The 23,516-nt window shown below is 45.4% G+C and overlaps 1 protein-coding gene across 1 annotated transcript in view; it reads right to left on the bottom strand.

Moving 5' to 3' along the window:
- The window catches only part of DNAAF1 (dynein axonemal assembly factor 1), a 33,591-nt gene extending 10,144 nt beyond the window's left edge, over nt 1-23,447 (bottom strand). Inside the window, 7 exon segments of the mRNA XM_050772836.1 lie at nt 1,824-1,990; nt 8,416-8,537; nt 13,182-13,348; nt 13,811-14,032; nt 18,619-18,710; nt 19,814-19,949; nt 23,165-23,447. Coding sequence (XP_050628793.1) covers nt 1,824-1,990; nt 8,416-8,537; nt 13,182-13,348; nt 13,811-14,032; nt 18,619-18,710; nt 19,814-19,949; nt 23,165-23,288 — 1,030 coding nt within the window. The 5' untranslated portion in view covers nt 23,289-23,447.
- Nucleotides 23,448-23,516: the final 69 nt, after the last annotated feature.

Genomic DNA, 23,516 nt, shown 5'->3' with positions numbered 1-23,516 from the left:
GAACTGCAATAAGGTAACAAATTTGTGTTTTTTAAGCCACTAATTTTGTGGTAATTTGTTGTGGCTGCTATGAAATTACAAGATACATTTATCTCTGAAACAGAGCTCCTAAAACCCCGGTAGATAGGGGTGCTAGAAGGCTATTTTGTTCTAATATTTTATCTTCGAGCCCAGGTCCTGGCACAGAGCTCCTAAGACCTTCGTCCAGGGTGACAGGGAGATCTTTTGTCTGAAGGGGCCCTTGGGGGCAGGGTGGCTTCCAGACCAGAGAGACCAAGTCGTGATGAGAGGCTTGGAGCTTTCAGCCCCACCCTTGTCCTTCAGAGAGGGCGGAGGGGCTGGAAATGGAGTTAATCATCCATCATACCCACGTGTTGAAGCTTCCGGAAAACCCCCTGAACTGTGGGGTTCAGAGAGCTTCTGAGTTGCTGAACACTGGAGGTATCTGGAGTGGGGTGTGGCCAGAGAGGGCGTGAAGCTCCGCCCCTTCACACAGGCCCTTCCCTAAGCTCCGCTTCATCCCACTTTTCATCTGCATCCCTTATCGTATCCTATATCGTATCCTATATCGTATCCCTTATCGTATCCTATATAATAACCCAGAAAATATAAGTGTTCTCTGGAGTTCTGTGAGCCATCAGAGCAAAGTATCAAACCCAAAAGGAGTGTCATGGGAACCCTAATTTTATGGCCGTTCTGTTAGAAGTACAGGCGACACCCTGGGACTCGCAGTTGCATCAGAAGTGGGGAGTAAGCTCACAGGACCATTGTCCATCACCTGTGGGGTTAGTATCAGGATGGAAATGAATTGTAGGACACCCGGCTGGTGTCAGAGAACCGGTGGGTGTGGGGACACCCTGCACATTTGGTGAGCACAAGTCTGCCGGGTGTTGAGAGTGTGGTAGAAGAAAACAACCTATTTGAGTTTTCCTACTTTCAGCAGCTGCAGAAAACTAATAGGTCATTTATTTTGAAAATCTGTGTTTCAATCAGTAAAAGTGGTTGGAAACAGCTCATCACCGTTCCAGGTTCTCACTGGTGCTGGCAGGTGGGTGAGGCCAACTGCAGATGGATCTGCAGGTTGAGGAAATGGTTTAAAAAAAAATCCCTGGCCAGGTGCAGCAGCTCACGCCTATAATCCCAGCACTTTGGGAGGCCAAGGTGGGTGGAGCACTTGAGCCCAGGAGTTTGAGACCAGCCTGGGCAACATAGTGAGACCCCACCTCTATGGAAAAAAAAAATTTAATTAGCTAAGCATGGTGGTGCACACCTGTAGTCCCAGCCACTTAGGAAGCTGAGGTGAGAGGATCACTTGAGGTGGAGGTTGCAGTGAGCCAAGATTGTGCCACTGCACTCTAGCCTGGGCAACTGAGTGAGATCTTGTCCCCACCAAAAGAAAAAAAAAGAAAGAAAGAAAAAAGAAAATCCAAGGCTGGGCACAGTGGCTCATGCTTGTAATCCCAGCACTTTGGTAAGCCAAGGTTGGCAGATGACTTGAAGTCAAGAGTTCGAGACAAGCCTGGACAACATGGCGAAATCCCTTCTCTACTGAAAATACAAAAATTAGCCAGGCATGGTGGTACGTGCCTGTAATACCAGCTCTGGGGAGGCTGAGGCACAAGAATTGCTTGAACCCGGGAGACAGAAGTTGCAGTGAGTCAAGATTACGCTGCTGCACTCCAACCTGGGCGACAGAGCGAGACTCTGTCTAAAAAAAAAAAAAAAAAAAAAAAAATCCCCAAGATTAAAGAGTAAGTTTGACAGCTTAGACTCGCCTAATCTCAAAGGAACTCTGGGGCTATTGTCTTCGACCCAGCGCATACCTCTCTCTTGACTCTCTCTCTGTCTTTTCCTTTCCTCCGCCCGCCGCTTGATCATGGCCAAGGCTTCAATGCTGTCTGTGATCTTCTTCCGCTCCCTGCTCTCCCACTGCTGTCTCTCCTCCTTTTCAGCTGCGTACCCTCCCCTAGCCCAGGCCTCCGCACAAGCTCTGTTTAAAAAAAACAAAGAAACATAAATAGGGGAGGTGAACTCCAAACATACACTCTCTGATCAACTTGCTCATTTTCTTCAAAATCAAAGCAAAGTGAGCATCAGACATGTGACTGCAAGGATGAAAGTTACACGTGTGAATTTTATTATTTAAGGTGGAACAGTCTGCACAGCCTTCTTAGATATGACACCAAAAGCACAAGTGACAAGAGAAAAAATAGAGAAATCGGATTCCATCAAAATTAAAAATGTTTGTCATGCAAAGAATACCATAAATAAAGTATTAAAAAAAAAAAAAAAAGCCAGCAGGACACAGTGGCTCACGCCTGTAATCCTAGCACTTTGGAGGCCAAAGTGGGATGATCACTTGAGCCCAGGAGTTTGAGATCAGCCTGGGCAACATAGCGAGACCCTGTGTCTACCGAAAAAAAGTAAAAAGACAACTCAAAGAATGTGAGAAGATATTTGCAAATCATATATTTGATAAGGGTCTTGTACCTGGAAAATATAAATAAGCCTCACAACTCATTAATAGAAAGATGACACAATTTCAAAATGACCAAAGTTTAGGCTGTGCATGGTAGCTCACATCTGTAATCCCAGCACTTTGGGAAGAGGAGGTGGGTGGATCACCTGAAGTCAGGAGTTCAAGACCAGCCTGGCCAACATAGAGAAACCCCGTCTCTACTAAAAATCCGAAAATTAGCTGGGCGTCGTGGCACGCACCTGTAGTCCCAGCTACTCGGGAGGCTGAAGGAGGAGAATCGCTTGAACCCACGAGGCAGAGGTTACAGTGAGCTGAGATCACACCACTGCACTCCAGCCTGAGTGACAGAGTAAGATTCTACCCCCCCCAAAAAAAAATGAGCAAAGTTTTAAAAAATGAGAAGACAGGCTACAGACTGGGAGAAAATATTTGCAAAAAAAAAAAAAAAAAAAAAAAAAAAAAGGCTTGGATCCAAAACATACAAATAACTTTTAAAATTCAAAGATAAGGAAACAACCCAATAAAAAACCGGGCAAACGATCAAGATACCTCACCAAAAAAGATATACAGATGGCAAATAAGCCTGTGAAAAGATGCTCCACATCACGTGTCCTGGGGAAATGCAAATTAGAACAATAAGATAACATGATGTGGCTATAAGATGGCTAAAATCCAAAACACTGGCAATGCTGTGCTAATGAGGATGTGGAGTGCTGGGAACTCTCACTTGTTCCTAGGGGGAAAGCAAAATGGTACAGCCACTTTGGAAAACGGTGTGGCGGATTCTTACGGGACTAAAAATACTCTCACCATATGATCCAGCAATTGTGCTTCTAATTATTTGCCCAAATGAATTGAAGACTTATGTCCACACGCAAACCTGCACATGGATGTTTACAGCAGTTTTATTCTAATTGGCAGAAATTAGAAGCGACCAACATATCCTTTAGTAGGTGAATGGATAAACAAACTCTGGCACACCCAGATGGAGGAATATCACTCAGCAGTGAAAAGAGATGAGCTGTCAAGCCACACGAATTCATGGAAGAAGCCTAACTTCATTGCTAAGTGAAAGAAGCCAGTCCATAAAGGCTATATGCTGTATGATTCCAGCTATGTGACTTTCTAGATAAGGCAAAATCACGGAGACGGCAAAAAGATCAGTGTTGCCAGGAGTTGGGGCTGAGGAGGTGGGAGGGATGAATAAGCAGAGCACAGAGGGTTTTAGGGCAGTAAAACTATTCTGTGAGATACTGTGATGGGGGATACATGACATGATACCTTTGTCCAAATCCATACAATGTGCAACACCAAGCATGAGCCCTAAAGAAATGATGGACTTCAGTCAATAATAAGGTACCAGCATTGGTTGATCGCTTGTCACAAATGTCCCACGCGAATGTAATACGTTACAAATAGGAGAAACTGTGAGGGTGGGTGGTATATGGGAACTCTCTTTACTTTCTGCTCAATTTTTCTGTAAATCTAAAAATGCTCTGAAAATAAAGTCTAGGCCAGGTGCAGTGACTCATGCCTGTAATCTCAGCACTTTGGGAGGCCAAGGTGGGCAGATGACTTGAGCCCAGGAGTTCCGGACCAGGCTGGGCAACATGGCGAGACCCCATCTCTACAAAAAGCACAAAAACTAGCCAGGCGTGGTGGTGCACACCTGCAGTCCCAGCTACTCAGGAGGCTGAGAGAGGGGTTACTTGAGCCCAGGAGGTGGAGGCTGCAGGGAATCATGATTGTAGCACTGCACTCCAGCCTGGGCAACAGAGCAAAACGCTGTCCCAAAAAAAAAAAAAAAAAAAAAAAAAAAAAAGTCTGTTAGAAGTCTATTAATTTTTTAAAAATCAGCAAAGAAACTGAACAGGCATTTCTCCAAAGAAGACATAAAAACTGCCGATAAGTACAAGAAAGATGCTCGACATCATTATCTACCAGGGAAAAGCAAATGGAAACCACAGTGACACACCACTTCATACCATCCAGGGGACTAGAAATAAAAAGACAGGGCCGGGTGCGGTGGCTCACCCCTTTAATCCCAGCACTTTGGGAGGCCGAGGCAGGTGGATCACGAGGTCAAGAGATTGAGACCATCCTGACCAACATGGTGAAACCCTGTCTCTAATAAAAATAGAAAAATTAGCTGGGCATGGTGGCTGATGCCTCTAATCCCAGCTGCTAGGGAGGCTGAGGCAGGAGAATCGCTTGAACCTGGGAGGCGGAGGTTGCAGTGAGCTGAGATCTCACTGCTGCACTCCAGCCTGGGTGACAGGGTGAGACTCCATCTTAAAAAAACAAAAAGAGAGAAAAAGACAGGCAATCAGAAGTATTGGTGAGGATACGGGAAAACTGGAACCCTCCTACACTGCTGATGGGGATGTAAAATGGTGCGGCTGCTTTGGAAAACAATGTGGTGTCTCCTCAAAAATTAAACATAAAGTCCCTGTATGACCCAGAAATTCCACTCCTAGATACGTACCCAGAAGAAGACAACAGCTGTCCACACAAAAACTTCATTATTGACAATAGCCAAAAAGTGAAAAGAACCCTAATTTCCAAAAGCTGATGGACAAATACAATGTAGTGTATCAAAATGCAGTATCATGTGTCAATAAAAAGGAGTGAAGTACTGGATGGAGCACGCCACATCGCAGATGAACCCTGACAACACGACGTTGAGTGAAAGAAAAAAAAGGCCGCATGGTGGGTGACTCCATTTATATGAAATGTCCAGAACAGGCAAATCAACAGAGAGGAAAAGGAGAGAAGTAGCTGCCAGGGCCTTCAGGGAGCGAGAAATAGGGGGTGGGCTGCTAATGGGGATGGTGTTTTTTTGTTTTTTTGTTTGTTTTTTGGGACAGTCTCGCACTGTCACCCAGGTTGGAGTGCGGTGGCTCAATCTTGGCTCACTGCAACCTCCACCTCCCGGATTCAAGCGATTCTCTTGCCTCAGCCTCCTGAGTAGCTGGGACTACAGGCGCCTACCACCACGCCCAGTTAATTTTTGTACTTTTAGTAGAGATAGGGTTTCACCATGTTGGCCAGGCTGGTCTTGGTCTCTTGACCTCATGATCTGCCCACTCTGGCCTCCCAAAGTGCTGGGATTACAGGTGTGAGCCACCATGCCCAGCCAGTGTTTCCTTTTTTTTTTTTTTTTTTTTTTTTTTTGAGATGGAGTCTCGCTCTGTTGCGCAGGCTGGAATGCAGTGGTGTGATCTCGGCTCGCTGCAAGCTCCACCTCCCAGGTTCATGCCATTCTCCTGCCTCAGCCTCCTGACTAGGTGGGACTACAGGCACCCACCACCATGTCCGGCTAATTTTTTCTATTTTTTAGTAGAGACAGGGTTTCACCATGTTAACCAGGATGGTCTCGATCTGCTGACCTCATGATCCGCCTGCCTCGGTCTCCCAAAGCGCTGGGATTATAGGCGTGAGCCACCATGCCTGGCCCAGTGTTTCCATTTTAGGGTGATGAGAATGTTCTAAAATTGATTGTGGTGATGGTTGCATAACTCTGTGAATATACTCAAAGCCATTGCATTGTACACTTTGTTTTTTATTTTTATTTTTATTTTATTTATTTATTTTTTTTTTGAGAGGGAGTCTCCTGACCTCAAGTGATCTACCCACCTCAGCCTCCCAAAGTGCTGGGATTACAGCCGTGAGCAACTGCGTCCAGCCACATTGTACACTTTAAATACATAAACTGTATGGTATGTGAATAATACCTCAACAAAGTTGTTATTTGAAAAATAAAGTCTGGTGGTTTAAAAACAGGAGGCTTACCTTCAGAGAGAAGCAGCAGATCCCTGCTGTAAAATCAAAGGTACAGGTGTTTGGAAATAGTCGGACAGGGTGTTGCAAAGTATACTATAGCAGAGAAAGACCACGAGTCACTGAGACAGAAAATGCTAAGGAAAATAAACCATGTTCCAGTCCATTTACCACTCAATGAGAAAACCTCAGACCCTTTGATCTCAGAGCAGACAGCCAGCAAAGGCCTATCTGTTGCCTGCTATGTGCCAGGCACGGTTCTAGAGGCTGGGGACCCAGCAGTGAGTGTAAGAGCTCATCTCTGTTAGAGGAGCCCTTTTAGTTGGGGAAGACAGATCCTAAACAAAGAAATGAGCGCATGTTAGAGGCTGATGTGTCCTGAGAGGAAATTAAATCAGGCTGAAGAGACATCAAGTGGAGAAGGCACTATTTACATGCGTTATGGAGAGTGCGTTAATGACAGGTGAGCAGATGCCTGCTGCATCCTAGATGACAGCAAGTACCCAGTGTCAAACAATTAGTCAGTGACTGGATTAAGATTCAACGCCAGGGGTGTGGCGGCTCATGCCTGTGAGGCTTTGGGAGCCTCAGAGCTTTAGGAGGCCAAGGCAGGAGGATCACCTGAGGCCAGAAATTTGAGACCAGCCTTGGCAACATAGTGAGACCCCCATCTCTACAAAAAACTAAAAATTAACTGGGTTTGGTGATGCACACTTGTAATCTCAGTTACTTGGGAGGCTTGTGTGAAGCCAGGAGTTTGAGGCTGCAGTGATGGCGCCACTGCACTCCTGCCCAAGTGACAGAGTACAATCCTGTCTCTAAAAAAAGATTCAAGCCAGGTTAATCTGACTCCTGAGCTGGAGTCTTGGGCTATGCTGTAAAGGACGGTGGCTCCTATTGCTCACATCCACGTTACTTTCCTCAGCATGGCCCCCGGGGTGGGGGTAGCCTCTTCAGTGGCAGCTGCTCCCACTGGTTCACTCCTAGGAGCCCAGCACCTGCTCAGAGTCCTGCATGTTGCTCATAGGCACTCACAAGGACCCTGTGGCAACAATATTCTCATCCCCACTCTGCAGATGTGGAACATGCGCCCAGGGAGGTTAGGGAGCTCCCCCAAGGTCATAATGTAGCACGTGGCTGCAGAGCTGGCTTGGGAGTCAGGCCCCTGCACACTGGCTGCTCTCCCCGTCCTCACCACCCCCAGACCTGGGGCCCAGGGAGCTGGGTCAATTTCTGTTGAACCTCCCAGAAGCAGGTCTTATTTTCTTACCTGGCTAAAGTGGAAGCTCTATTGGAAATATTTATTAGTTTGATTTAAATTTGTGAGTTTAAAAACATATTACAAGCTACATTGATCTTAAATGTATAATGCAAAAATCAGATTGTACTTCTCATCAAGTACAAGCTACTGATCTTGACTGTATAATGCAAAATTCAGATACTTCTCATTTATATATGACTGATATTTTATTCTAATTAGAATTACTAAATTGATCTAAATTTAAAAGTAAGTTAAAAACACAGATAAAAGCAGTGACGATAAACATGGCAGTCCAGGGTGCAATGTTCCTAATATTAAAGAAGCTCTTACAAATCGGTAAGAAAATCACTTCAGAAAGAAACTTGGAAAAAGTCATGGACAGAATATTCATAAAGAAGGAAATATAAGTGTCCAGTAACAATGAAAAAAATGCCCAACTTCATCAGTTATCCAAAAATGGCAATTTAAAACAACAGGGTACTATCTTCACCCATTAACTAACTTGGCAAAGATTTCTTTTCATGGTTATGTTCTGTGAGGTTGTAAACTGGTACAAACTCTCTAGAAAACAACTAGAAAATATTTGTAAGAGTTTTTACAAAGTCTGAAACCGCATTCTTCAATGCAGTGATGCTACTCCCAAAATTCCATTCCAAGGAACTCATCAGCAAAGAGGTAAACCACCAATACAAAGATACTTATCAAAGGAATATAAAAATCTATGAATAAGTGCTTAAATTCCCATTATAGTCAATTAGGTCGCCATCAAGCCTATTTCCAAAGAACGTTTTTGATATGTGAAATTGCTCAAGAATCAGAAATTTAAAAAGTTTAATATTAAGCATGGTCAACTATTAAATATTAAAATGTGATCAGAAGGCTTTTCTCTTCTTACCTGTCCTTTGGAAACACTGGTCTATCATCCAGGTATGTTAAGTGCTTTAGTCGTACAGTGACTGTCTTTCTATAATTAGGAATGTGTCTGATAACCGGGTTTCCCATCAAATTCAGTACACGCTGCAAGAAGACAAGCAGAACCAAAATGATTACTGAAGGATGCGACTGAATTATTTGATATGTGCTGTGCACTAAGAATAAATGAACAAAATCTAGAGAAGTGCCGATATCACATCCTGGTGACTTGATGGGAGAAATCAGAAGGTTTCCATTACTCTCACGCTATCAGAGCTGTCTAGATCATTCAGCAGCCCTTTCCTCCACTTGAACTTCAGATCTTAGATCTCATTGTCCCTCCAGAACAATACTGGAAAACATTTTCTGAGGCTTTTTCTGAGAGCAGTTGATTATATTAGTTTTGCTACCCAACCTCTTTTACTGAAATGAATCTCTGCCTAATTGATTGTTTTCTTTTCTTCCCAGCCAGGATCCATTTTAAGAAAACGCACACAGCTGCTAGACAGAGAAGCAGCAGTGACTAAGGGAAAGGATGGAGAGTGCCCGCTTACTTCTGCTGAGTGCCACAGGATGGAGGGCCCTTCTCCCTCAGCTTACAGCTCTCCCTGCTGTCAGTTAGGACCAGGGAGGAGGAAGGGGTTCAGCAATCCCACCTGCCATCCTCCCCCATTTTTAAATACTGTCACCTCCTCTACTGCCTTAAGAAACTCAAAGAAGTTGGCCGGGCGTGGTGGCTTACGCCCGTAATCCCAGCACTTTGGGAGGCCGAGGCGGGTGGATCACGAGGTCAGGAGATTGAGACCATCCTGGCTAACACGGTGAAACCCCGTCTCTACTAAAAATACCAAAAATTAGTCAGGCGTGGTGACGGGCGCCTGTAGTCCCAGCTACTCGGGAGGCTGAGGCAGGAGAATGGTGTGAACCCGGGAGGTGGAGCTTGCAGTGAGCCAAGATCACGCCACTGCATTCCAGTCTGGGAGACACAGCAAGACTCCGTCTCAAAAAAAAAAGAAAAAGAAAATCAAAGAGGTTGAATGCTTAGAGGGGCTGGGCTTGGTGGCTCACTCCTGTAATCCCAGCACTTTGGGAGGCTGAAGTGGGTGAATCACTTGAGGTCAGGGGTTCAAGACCAGCCTAGCCAACATGGTTAAACCCCATCTCTACTAAAAATACAAAAATTAGAGGGGCGTGGTGGCAAGCACCTGTAATCCCAGCTACTCAGGGGCCTGAGGCAGAAGAACCACTTGAACCCAGGAGGCGGAGGCTGTAGTAAGCCGAGATTATGCCACTGCACTCCAGCCTGGGTGACAAAGCAAAACTCCATCTCAAAAAAAAAAAAAAAAAAAAAAAAAGAAGTTGAACGCTTAAGGCAACATGAGGGTGAACCATTTCAAAATCTGTCTGCCTAAACCGATGGAATATTTTTCATATCTAAAGTGTTTCTTTGTTGAAGATATCGTAAACGAGTTAGTTTAGCATTTCCCAAACTTCATTCTCATGCTGTCTTTACCATTCTTGCTCTATTTTCAAGTGACTTACCCTGCACAGGGTGGGGCGGTGGGAGCAATACACCCAGACAGCAATAAAGGGGTACACGGTGTGGGGAGGATTTAAATGCAGTCACAAAATAACTATTAATATAAAGCAACCTGCTTTCCTTCTGGGCTGAATTGTGTCCTAATCAAACTTCACATGTTAAAGTCCCTCAGCACCTTAGAATGTGACTGTATTTGGAGATAAGACTTTTAAAGCCATGATGAAGTTGAAATGAGCCCATTAGGATAGGCCCTAATCCAATCTTACTGGTGTCCTTAGAAGAAGAGAGTAGGACACAGCACATAGGGAGGGACCGTGTGAGGACCCAGAGAGAAGACGGCCCTCTACCAGCCAAGGAGAGGACTCTGGAGAACCCAGCCCTGCCCACACCTTGCTCTTGACGTTCAGTCTCCAGAATTATGAGAAAATAAATTTTTTTTTTTTTTTTTTTTTTTTTTTGAGATGGAGTCTAGTTCTGTTGCCCAGGCTGGAGTGCAGTGGCGCGATCTCGGCTCACTGCAAGCTCCACCTCCCAGATTCACGCCATTCTCCTGCCTCAGCCTCCCAAGTAGCTGGGACTACAGGTGCCCACCGCAATGCCTGGCTACTTTTTTGTATTTTTAGTAGAGCCAGGGTTTCATCATGTTAGCCAGGATGGTCTCGATCTCCTGACCTTGTGATCTGCCTGCCTCGGCCTCCCAAAGTGCTGGGATTACAGGCGTGAGGCACCACACACAGCCACGAAAAAGTATATTTCTATTGGTTAAGCCACCCGGTACTTATGGCAACCCCAGTCAAAACAAAAACGAACAAATGGGAGGATTGTAATATAATAGAGCTTTCTATTCTCACCATGCACTGCAGTTCTAAACTAGTCTTTTGATGGTACATGCTACAGATTGTTCCTGAACTATGATTTGCTTTCAGTTGACTCGCTTTTCTCCGTGTTTATCAATGCACTAAGCGGTATACAATAAACTCAAGGGTTTTGTGTGCTAGTTTTAGTATTTTTTTCCTAGTACACGTTAACACATAGACACTAAGAAGCAAGGAAGCTGTCAAAGGTACTAGAGAGGACTTAAAAGGACTTGGGAAGCAAGCCAAAGGATGAGAATTTTTTTTTTTTTAGACAGTGTCTCATTCTGTCTGGAGTGCAGTGGTGAGATCTCAGCTCACTGCAACGCCTCCCGGGTTCAAGCAATTCTTATGCCTCAGCCTCCCAAGTAGCTGAGATCACAGACGTGCACCAACATACCCAGCTAATTTTTGTATTATTATTAGGGATAGGGTTTCACCATGTTGACCAGGCTGGTCTCAAACTCCTGGCCTCAAGTGATCTGCCCACCTTGGCCTCCCAAAGTGCTGGGATACAGGTGTGAGCCACCATACCTCACCTGGATGGGAAAATTTGAACATGAAAAATTAAAGTGACTGCAAGAGTTAAATCTTGTCAAATACTGTATATATAAATACATGCATTCATAATGATTCTAAAAAAAGAAAGGCTTCATTGTCGCCATGAAAGGTTGCTAGGGTCTCAATTCATTTTACTGAAAATTGATAAATAACCAGCCTGAGCAATATGGCAAAACCCCATCTCTACAAAAAATATAAAAATTAGCCGGATGTGGTGGTGTGCACCTGTGCTCCCAGCTACTTGGAGGCTAAGGTGGGAGAATTGCTTGAGCCCGGGAGGTCGAGGCTGCAGTGAGCCATGATTATACCACTGCACTCCAGCCTGGGTGACAGAGCAAGACCCTGTCAAAAAAAAAAAGAAAGGAAATAAAAAGAAAATTGATAAATAAAAGGGCCAAACATTGATCCTGGCCTTTTCTGCATGAACTGCATGAACCGCTAGTTGGTGAGTGAAAGCTCTTTGTAGAAGCATTCTAGCTGAAGCATTCTAGCTGAAGCATTCTAGCTAACAAATGCTGAGAGAGTGAGAGAACTGGAAAGTTGTCATTGTGTGACTCCTCATTAAATAATTCATCTAGGCAACTTTCATCAGTGACTGCTGAAATAACTGCGAGAAGGACTGATGGGAAACTTGATAATGGCTGGACAAGGCTGACAACATCTGAACCCACTAGTGAATCTTAAAATGACAAAAGGAGGCCGGGCGCGGTGGCTCAAGCCTGTAATCCCAGCACTTTGGGAGGCCGAGACGGGCGGATCACGAGGTCAGGAGATCGAGACCATCCTGGCTAACACGGCGAAACCCCGTCTCTACTAAAAAATACAAAAAAACTAGCCGGGCGAGGTGGCGGGCGCCTGTAGTCCCAGCTACTCGGGAGGCTGAGGCAGGAGAATGGCGTAAACCCGGGAGGCGGAGCTTGCAGTGAGCCGAGATCCGGCCACTGCACTCCAGCCTGGGCAACAGAGCGAGACTCCATCTCACAAAAAAAAAAAAAAAAAAAAAAATGACAAAAGGAAAAGCAAGCAGGCATCACATGCTCCCTGATGTGAGGAACCGGCAGTGGAAGGACCCGGCACACCTCAAGGTGAAATACTCAGCCCGAATACCATCCAGTCTCTGACTCTGATATCATTTTACAGGAAATACCAGGGCCAGCAGAACATGTTAAGTGGCACCACAAGGATGCAATCAGCTAAATCCAGAATGTGGATAACACCAGACAGAGGACCTGGTTTCCTTGAAAAATCAATTGAGTGGTGGCTGAGCGTGATGACTCATGCTTGTAATCCTAGCACTTTGGGAGGTTGAGGCGGGTGGATCACTTAGGGTCAGGAGTTCAAGACCAGCCTGGACAACATGATGAAACCCTGAATCTACTAAGGATACAAAAATTAGCTGGGTGTGGTGGCGTGCACCTGAAATCCCAGCTACTTGGGAGGCTGAGGCAGGAGATTTACTTGAACCCATAGGCAGAGGTTGCAGTAGGCCGAGTTTGTGCCATAGCACTCCAGCCTGAGTGACAACAGTGAGACTCCGTCTCAAAAAAAAAAAAAAACAAAAAAAAAGACAAAAAAAGTCCTTATCTGTCAGAGGTACACACTGAACTATTTGAGGGTAAAATAATATGACATCTGGCATTTCAGATATTCCAGCTAAAAACACAAAGAGGAAAAAAGTGTGAAAAAGGGAAGGAAGGAAGCCAGGAAGGAGAAAAAAGACAAAAGGACTTGATATTTGATGAAAATAATAGAAGTAGTTTCCTGTGGTGCTTTTCATTGTTTTTTTGTTTTTACCAAATCGGGCATGCTTTCCAGAATGCTCAGGATCTCAGGGTCACTCAGCTTGTTGTGTGAAAGGTCAAGGACACAAAGCGTCAAACACTCTCGTAGATGCTGAATGTCCTCCACGGTCTCCAGGTGATTGTGGGCCATCTGCAGTGTGTTCAGGACTGGGAGGCAGGCTGGAAGGTAAGGTCAGCAGAAGTCAAAAACAAAGGCATAAAAATGCTTCTTGGGCCAGGTGCAGTGGTTCATACCTGTAATGCCAGCACTTTGGGAGGCTAAGGCAGGAGAATCTTTTGAGCCCAGGAGGTTTGAGATCAGCCTGGGCAACACAGTGAGACCCCATATCTATAAAAAGTAGAAAAACTTGCCAGGTCTGGTGGCATGTGTCTATGGTCTCAGCTACCTGGGAGGCTGACGTGGGAGGATCGCTTGAGACCAGGAGGTCAAGGCTGCAGTGAGCTGTAACTGCACCTCCGCATTTCAGCCTGAGCGACACAGCAAGACCCTGTCTCAAAAAGAAGCAAAGCAAAACAAAACCAAAAACACTTCTTGCCCATAATATAAAATCTTAGAAGCTCCCTCAGAGGAAAGTGATGGACATATGGCAAATAGGCACACTGCTTGCTGGGTACTCTTACAGAGGTTTTCAATGGTCTTGATGTAATTGTTGCTGAGGTTAAGAGCATCCAGTTTCTGCAGAGCTTCCAGGTTCTCGATCTTATGGAGCAAGTTCACTTGCAAGAAGAGGCAACGCAACTCGGTTTGCGCCTCCAGGTTTTCGATTTTCTGTATTCCATTGCTCTGCAGCCAGAGACAGCGCAGCCCTGTGTACTCTTCCAGGTTCTCAATGCGATCAAAACCTAACAAGAAGGAAGCACATGGGAATTCAGCTCCCACTCAACAGGGCAGAGGGGTCATGGTCACCCTTGTTTTTGCCTACTATTAGGGACTGAATGTCTGTGTCCCTTCAAAATTCATACATTGAAATCCTAACCCCTAATGTGATCGTATTAGGAGGTGGGACTTTTGGGAGGTGATAAGGTCATGAGAGAAGAACCCTCAGGAATGGGATTAGTGGCCTCATAAACGAGGCCCCAGAGAGCTCCTTGGCCATCTTCACTCCATGAGGATACAGCAAGAAAGTGCTATCTGAGAATAAAAAAGCAGGCTCTCACCAGCCACCATACCTGCCAGTCCTTTCACCTTGGACTTCCCAGCCTCCAGAACTGTGAGAAACACATTTTTGTTGTTTACAAGCCACCCAGGCTATTGTATCTTAGTCGCTCAAAACAGACTAAGACACCTGCCTACCTGGCATCCACACCTCCTTCCTCCAGTACCAACTTTTCTTGGAGGAACCTTCCTTCTCCTAATACCACATGATGGCTCTCTGGGCAGCCGGTCAGAGTCATGGGGACTCATTCGGGGGTGGCCACACTTAGTCAAGCAAGACCAACTTTGATGCAGCCCAGGGGGTCTTGCTGAAAAGACGGATAGTCTTTCTGCTGGAATCACCCACCTGAAAGGGTGGAGCCTACTGCTGCCTTCATGGTAGGGAGTGGATGGAGGTGGGGGTGCAGTGGGGGTAAACCTGCCCTGAAAATGTCCCCACCAGGCCTAACCCTGGTGCAAACTGTAGGCCTTCTTTTGTTCTCTTTCTCAGTTTTATGAGCCAAATTTAGGGTTAGGAAAACAAACGTTTTAGTTTCCTTTAGTAATCATCAATGTGTAATTCACAATGTGTAGTACTCATCATCAATGTGTAATTCACGCTTTACCTACTATTACCAACACTTTTTAAAGTTCTTTATTTTGTTGCCTGAAAAAGTTTTTATTACAAATTTTTCATATCAGTGGTGAGCAAAAATGCACCCATGTTCCTGCCAACAGATAATCGTTTTCATTTTTCTCTCTTGCCTGCCAAGCTTGCTATGAGCATACATAATATTTAAAATAGTTATAGAATACACTTAAACATAGGTATTGTATAGATAGACTTTTTTAATCCTATCTTTTTTCCACAAAAAATTTGATTATTTTATTTCTTCAAGTTTTATTTTAAGTTCATGGGTTCCTGTGCCAGATGTGCTGGTTTGTGACATAGGTAAGTGTGTGCCATGGTAATTTGCTGCACAGGTCATCCCGTTACCTATGTACTAAGCCCAGCATCCATTAGCTATTCTTCCTGATGCTCTCCCTCCTTGTAAACTCTCTCCACAAAAATTTTTGTAGCGAAAATATTTGTCATGTTGCTCCAAGGTCTTCATGCTGAAGTCAGTATCTATGAAAGATAGGAACTTTTTTTTTTTTGTCTTTACGTCTTTAAGATAGGCACAACACCATTGTGACGTCTAAACAACAGTTTCTCAATGTCATCAAATAGCCAGTAACTGGTCACACTTCTTTGTTATCTTTTTTTCCCAAACTGTTTACTGTCTGAATCAACATACAAATAAGGTCCGAACCTTGTAATTAGTGGATGTCTCTTAAGTCACTTTTTTTTTTTTTTTTTTTTTGATATAGAGTTTGGCTCTTGTTACCCGGGTTGGAGTGCAATCGCACAATTTTGGCTCACTATACCCTACACCTACACCTCCCAGATTCAAGTAATTCTCCTGCCTCAGCCTCCTGAGTAGCTGGGATTACAGGCACCTGCCATCATACCTGGCTAATTTTTGTATTTTTAGTAGAGATGGGTTTTCACCATGTTGGCCAGGTTGGTCTCGAACTCCTTACCTCAGGTGATCTGCCTGCCTCGGCCTCCCAAAGTGCTGGGGTTACAGGTGTGAGCCACCGCGCCCAGCCAACCTTTTTTTTTTTGGACAGAATCTTGCTCTGTTGCCTAGGCTGGAATGCAGTGGCACAATCTTAGCTCACTGCAGCCCGCCTCCTGCCTCAGCCTCCCAAGTAACTAGGATTACAGGCACGCATCACCACACCCGGCTAATTTTTTTTTTTTTTTTTTTTTTTTTTTGGTATTTTTAGCAGAGACAGGGTTTCACCATGTTGGCCAGATTGGTCTCAAACTCCTGATCTGCCTGCCTCGGCCTCCCGCATTGCTGGAATCACAGGCAAGAGCCACACGCCTGGCCTTACATCACTTTTAACCTAGAGTGTGTGTGTGTCTCTCTCTCTCTTCCATTGCAGTTTTTTGTTGAAGAAACTGGATTATTTTCCCCTTGGTTTCTGACACTCTAGTTTTTCTCCCTGGTCTTTGCTCTAGCTCTCACCCCATCTCCTCCCTCTTTGCTGTTCAAGCCATCTCCAACTTGCTGCTACCCACTGGATCCCCCCACCACTGCAACCACCTGGCTAAAGTCTCCCTAAGATCCTAATTGCTACATGCTATTGGCAGTCCTCTTAGCCCTTGACCATTCCAACGCATCTGGCCCATGGGCCCTGCACCCCTTTCCCAGCTTCCTCCTCAGGCTCTCTGGATCACCCTCCTAGTATCGATGCCTTCATGTTAGCAATGCAGTAAGACAGGAGTGGATCCTGACACCAACAGCATACAATGGAGTGATGAAGTGTCACTTCCACTTTTGTCTTGGCCTTGCTTCCTTTCTTGGGTAACTTGCTCTAAGGGAAGCCAGCTCCCATGGGGAGGCTCATGTGGTGAGAAATTAAGGCCTCTGGCTGACAGCTATGAGGGTGAGGCCTAGAGCCTGGAAGCGGATTCTCCAGCCCCACTCAAGCCATCAAATGAGTGAGGCTGTGCTGACAGTCTGACTATAGCCTCATGAGAGACCCTGAGCCAGAACCACCCAGCTCATGACTCCCGAGTTCCCAGCCCTCAGAAACTGGGTGAGATCATGAGTTGAAGTTGCTAAGTTTCGGGGTAGTTAATTATGTAGCAATAGATAACTAATATGGGCACCTCTCTCTCCTAGCTCTTCTACCTCTCTGACTGTCTCTACTTAGTCAAACTTACTGGTTCCTTTTTCCTTCCCGCCTCTTAAGTATCAGTCCCCCGGGGGTCTGTCCTCCTATATCATCTTACTCACTGCTACACTTGGATGCTGGATGGGGAATTTTGGAGTGGGCAAAAGTGGAGGTGAGGAGACCCATAGGAGTTGTTCTGATCCCTTGAGGCATTTGTGCTCCTGGATCCCTTTGGGCGTCTCCCTGCCAGGGCACTATCCTCATAATAGCTGCTCCCATCCCCCAGGACACCAAAGACACATTTGCCGGTTCCCTCTGTGCATTTTCAGTGCTGAGCAGTGCTGGGCACACGGTAGACTCTCGGCAAACAGCTACCGAAGAAACAAATGAACAATGAGAGGACTGATGAGCAAGTTGGTCACCCCATTAGCACAGGCTGGGAGCCCTCAGGCTGGGAAAAGCCCTGTCTGTGAACCTGAGCTTCCATTTATATGTGATACTGGACTCCAACCCAGGCTCCTGCTCATGCCTCTCCATTCTAAGAGGCACCCAAAGATCCTCATTATTTGTTTCCAACATCAAGCTGCAATCCTTCCCAACATATACTTCCCAAGCCCAAAGTACTTACAAACTAACTTTCTGGTATGAAAAATTAAAGTCGGCCGGGCGCGGTGGCTCAAGCCTGTAATCCCAGCACTTTGGGAGGCTGAGGCGGGTGGATCACGAGGTCAGGAGATCGAGACTATCCTGGCTAACATGGTGAAACCCCGTCTCTACTAAAAATACAAAAAACTAGCCGGGCGTGGTGGCGGGCGCCTGTAGTCTCAGCTACTTGGGAGGCTGAGGGGGGAGAATGGCGTGAACCCGGGAGGCGGAGCTTGCAGTGAGCCAAGATCACGCCACTGCACTCCAGCCTGGGAGACACAGCGAGACTCCGTCTCAAAAAAAAAAAAAAAAAAAAAAAAAAAAAAGAAAAATTAAAGTCCTAGCTGGGTACAGTGGCTCACACTTGTAATCCCAGCACTTTGGGAGGCTGAGGCAGGTGGATTGCCTGAGCTCAGGAGTTTGAGACCAGAATGGGCAACATGGTGAAACCCCGCCTCTACTAAAAATACAAAAATTAGCAAGGTGTGGTGGCGGGTACCTGCAACCCAGCTACTCAGGAGGCTGAGGTAGGAGAATTGCTTGAACCTGGAGGCAGAGGCTGCAATGAGCAGAGATTGTGCCACTGCACTTTAGCTTGGGCAACAGAGCAAGACACCATCTGAAAAAAAAAAAAAAGAAAAGAAAAGAAAAAAGAAAAGAAATTGCTTAGGAAACAACAATAAAAGATAATGTGTTTCCTTGGTATTCCTAGAGCCAGTGGCTCCTTTGTAAACTCTGGTCAGGCAAGACTTCTTCTTGAAATAAAAGTTATTCCTTTTCCATAAATCTCCACTAAACTCTGAAATTTGCTGCTTAGATACATTCTGAGAACTAAAGATGATCCCTGCAAGTAATTTTTTATACCGCTAGACAGAATCCTTCCACCTGACAAGAAGCACTTCCTCTCTTAGGTCCTTACCTTTAAAGTGTAAATACAGCGTATCATTCAATGCTGGGGTAGTATAAAGCTTGTGCTGCTTGCAGAGTTTTTGCAGGGAACTTTTAGTCATTCTGTTAAAATGTAAAATATGAATAAGCTTACTGCAAATTGTCAGCTGTAAAATACATTCTCACAGTTCTTTACCACATCCATTCCTGCCCAAAATTCTATAACATCCTATATGCCTGATACCTATTTTAAGTTCTTCTTTTTCTCTTTCTCCTTTTCTTTTTCTTCTTCTTTTTTATATAGATTTTAGGGCCTCATCCAGTATTATTTTCAGCATTCTTTTTTGAGACGGAGTCTCACTTTATCGCCCAGGCCGGAGTGCAATGGCACAATCTCAGTTCACTGCAACCTCCACCGCCTGGGTTCAAGCGATTCTCCTGCCTCAGCCTCCCAAGTAGCTGGGATTACAGGCATGCACCACCATGCCCGGTTAATTTTTGTATTTTTAGTAGAGATGGGGTTTCACCATGTTGGTCAGGCTGGTCTTGAACTCCAGACCTCAGGTGATCCACCTACCTCGGCCACCCAAAGTACTGGGATTACAGGCATGAGCCACTGTGCTTGGCCTATTTTCAGCATTCTTAAAAATTGCAATGTATGCTCTTTTTTTTTATTTGAGATGGAGTCTTACTCTGTCATCCAGGCTGGAGTACAGTGGTACGATCTTGGCTCACTGCAATCTTCACCTCCTGGGTTCAAGCGATCCTCCTGCCTCAGCCTCCCGAGTAGCTGGGATTACAGGCGCCTGCCACTATGCCCAGCTAATATTTTGTATTTTTAGTAGAGACGGGGTGTCACCATATTGTCCAAGCCAGTCTCAAACTCCTGACCTCGTGATTCGCCTGCCTCAGCCTCCCAAAGTGCTGGGATTACAGGTGTGAGCCACTGTGCCCAGCCTAAAAATTGCAATGTATGTTCTAATAAAAAATACTTTAAATGGTGTCATCAGGAACTACTGCTGTTCCTCTCTGCAGGTCTGGCATTAAAGTTGAATAGAATATGCGCTCAGCTGTGTGGCAGAGGCAGTGCCATCTTCACTCCATTCTCAGACACCAGGCAGGCAATTCAACCTCTACCAGCCTCTATTTCCTTATTGTACAAGGGAGAGATTACATCATCCACCTTACTCCGTAAATGTGCACTACATGGCAGCCTGCCCACATACCTGGGGCCCCGATCTTCTCTGTCTTCTCTTGGGTGTGCAAAGTGACCACCTGACCCATTATCACCACTCTGTTTCTGCTGGCTTTGGTAGGATGTGGCAGAAGAACCCACACATATTTCCTTAGGATCATTAATTTCTGTAAAATAAAAGAGATCAGGTCTGTAGAGATCAAGATATATACCAAAAAATATCCCCCAACTTCAGCTTGGTTAATGACCATCCACTTTTACTATAGAACGCCAGTATCCTTTAGCGGCTGGGTATGGTGGCTCATGCCTGTAATCCCAGCCGTTTGGGAGGTTGAGGCAGGTGGATTGTTTGAGCCCAGGTATTTGAGACCAGCCTGAGCAACATGGCAAACCTCATCTCTACAAAAAATACAAAAATTAGCCAGATGTAGTGGTGCGTGCCTGTAGTCCCAGCCACTTGTGGGGCTGAAGCAGGTTGATCACTCAAGCTTGGGAAGTTGAGGCTACGTGAGCTGTGTTCACAGCATTGCACTCCAGCCTGGGCAACAAAATGAGACCCTGTCTCTCCAAAAAAAAAAAAAAAAAAAAAAAGAACACTAGTAATCTTTAAATGCATAACAATTTTTTTTTTTTTTTTTTTTGAGACCGAGTCTCGCTCTGTCGCCCAGGCTGGAGTGCAGTGGTGCCATCTCAGCTCACTGCAAGCTCCGCCTCCCGGGTTCACGCCATTCTCCTGCCTCAGCCTCCTGAATAGCTTGGACTACAGGTGCTCACCACCATGCCCAGCTAATTTTTTTTTTTTTTTTTTTTTTTTTTTTGTATTTTTAGTAGAGATGGGGTTTCACTGTGTTAGCCGGAATGGTCTCAATCTCCTGACTTCATGATCCACCCACCTTGGCCTCCCAAAGTGCTGGGATTACGAGCGTGAGCCACCATGCCCGGCCTAAAGGTATAACAATTTTTAAAGCACTGGCAAAGACTATGTAAATTTCACTTGTAGGTAGTCCTCTATAAAAACTTTTGTACAGGTGCACAAGAAAACATGGACAAAGAGATTTGTTTCTGCATTTTTTGTAAAAGCCAAAAACTGTTAACAATGTAAATGTCCATCCATAGGGACTGGTTACAAAAAACAATGACTTGCTTTTCTACCTTTGAGAAGAATGCACTAGAACTACATCTATCCATAGGGATAATTCTCAGAAACGTATATGGAGTGAAAAAAGCAAGTTTCACAATAAGCACAGGATACCGTATATAAAGTAAAAATATGCAAACCAATGCTACGCATTGTTTCAGGGCATATATGCATAGAGAAGTGCTTGCAAGAATCCATATAAAATTCTGGACAAGGGAGGAAAGGAATGGGATTAGAAATCAGGTGGGGGACAGGGGACAAAAGGAACACCAACTTTATGTGAAATGTTTTCTTTCTTTTTTTTTTTTTTTTTTTTTTGGAGACAGTCTTGGTCTATCCCCCAGGTTGGAGTACAGTGCTGGGATCTCAGCTCACTGCAGCCTCCGCCTGCCAGGTTCAAGCAATTCTCATGCCTCAGCCTCCCAAGTAGCTGGGATTACAGACGCCTACCACCACGCCCAGCTAATTTTTTTGTATTTTTAGTAGAGACAGGGTTTCACCATGTTGGCCAGGCTGGTCTCAAACTCCTGACCTCAGGTGATCCGCCTGCCTTGGCCTTCCAAAGTGCTGGGATTACAGGCGTGAGCCACCATGCCCGGCCTTATTTATTTTTATTTATTTTTTGTTTGGGGGGAACTTATTTCTTTAATTAAAAAAGACTTCAAGTAAATATGATAAAATGTTAATCATTTTCAGTTCTTGCTGGCAAAACATGGGTATTTGTTTTAATGTTCTTTGTTCTTTTGCCTTTTAAAAAATTTCTCAAGCCAGGTGTAGTGGAGCATGCCTGTAGTCCCAGCTACTCAGGAGGCTGAGGCAGGAAGATCTAGCCTGGGTAACACAGTGAGATTCTATCTCTTAAAAAAAATCTTCAAAAGGAAAATCACATGAAAAGAAACAAAAATAGTGAGAATATCTTTGATAAAAATAACATAAGCACATTCAAATGAATAATTTTTTTAAAGGTCATTCAAAATTGGCCAATTCAACTGCACTTAACTTTAAGAGCGGTTGTCTACTGCTTTCTGTGTTTGTGTGGTCTATTGAACAAGACTAAAGGCTGTGTGTGGGGGGACTGATTCTTAAACTCATCAATTTTGCATAGAATGCCCAGCCGCAGGAAGCAACAGATAAATGTTTGCGGAAAAAATAAAGAATAAGCGCTCGATATATAAATATTAATATGTAATTAATAACAAGAGCTACCATTTAATAATGGCCCACTATATGCTGGAGCATTTAATTGCAATTCTCTCCATATACTCCTGTATAATTATTCCAGCTTACAGATGAGGAGACTAAGGCTCCGAGAGGTTAAGCTCTGGGCCAACGGCCATAAAACTGACCAACTGCTAAGCCTCAACCTGAACCCAGTGTCAATGGCTCCAAGGTCAGTGTCTTTCCACTGAGCAATGCCAGTTCCCTATGGCTCCTCATACAAGGTTCATCTGGACAGTTGATGCTTAAGATACATTTGTTGCCTGGAACACAAATCAGCTGGTTTATTTGTTGCCTGGGTTCAGAAAATGGAACACAAATCAAGTGGCTTTTTAATCTAATCACTGAAAGGTTTCCCTTAGGGCACCAAGTCTAGTCTAGTGGGAGCAGAAGCTGAAGCCTGCCTGCCTTCCTTCCTTCCTTCCTTCCTTTTTTTTTTTTTTTTTTTTTTTTTTTTTGAGACGGAGTCTTGCTCTGTTGCCCACAAACTGAAGTGCAGTGGTGTGATGTTGGTTCACTGCAACCTCAGCGTCCCACTTGGCTCACTGCAACCTCCGCCGCCTGGGTTCAAGCGATTCTCCTGCCTCAGCCTCCCAAGTAGCTGAGACTACAGGCGCCCGCCACCACGCCCAGCTCATTTTTTGTATTTTTAGTAGAGACAGGGTTTCACAATGTTGGCCAGGCTGGTCTCGAACTCCTGACTGACCTGATGATCCGCCAGCCTCGGCCTCCCAAAGTACTGGAATTACAGGCGTGAGCCACCGCGCCCGGCCGAGTCTATTCTGTCACTGACTAGCCGAGGGTTATCTGTTTGGAGAAAGTTTTATAACCCCTTAAGTATCTTAAGTATTTCCTCCTCTGTACGAAATGGGGAGAGAAGCCCCTACTGCAGAGCGTTGGCTGCTACCGTTACTATTGTTGTTGTTATTTGGCTGTGAAGATCGGGTATGTGGTGTGGGAAGGGGACTGGAGCGCCCAGCCGTGTCGGCCCCTTGCCCACCACCCTCCGTGGGGGGCAGTCGGCACCTTCCTTGCAGCCCCCTGGGCCTGCGCTCCCGTGGTCACCCGCAGACTCCTCCAAGCCGGACTCCTGCGTGCAATCCAGCTCTGCTGCCCCACCTGCCGCAGGCTCCGAGGGTTTAGGGTGCATGTTTACTTCGGCGACACCGAACGCCCTGCAGCTGTGGGGAGCCCCGGTCCGCGGTGGACGTCGCTACGGCCCTAGCCCAGCCAGAGACTCCCCGTTTTCCTTCTTCGCCAGCGGCTCGCGCCCTAGTCGTTGCAGCCCAACGCTTCCCCGGTCGCCAAGGCAACTGCCGCGCACGCGCACTCGGGTCGGGCCGCCGCGCTGGGGACGCCGGGCGGGGGGGCCCTGAGA

This window comes from Macaca thibetana, chromosome 20 (assembly GCF_024542745.1).
Source record: "Macaca thibetana thibetana isolate TM-01 chromosome 20, ASM2454274v1, whole genome shotgun sequence".
In the NCBI taxonomy this organism is placed as follows: Eukaryota; Metazoa; Chordata; class Mammalia; order Primates; family Cercopithecidae; genus Macaca; species Macaca thibetana.
Note: the sequence above shows the minus strand (reverse complement) of the source record. Positions and strands in the feature narration are given on the sequence as shown.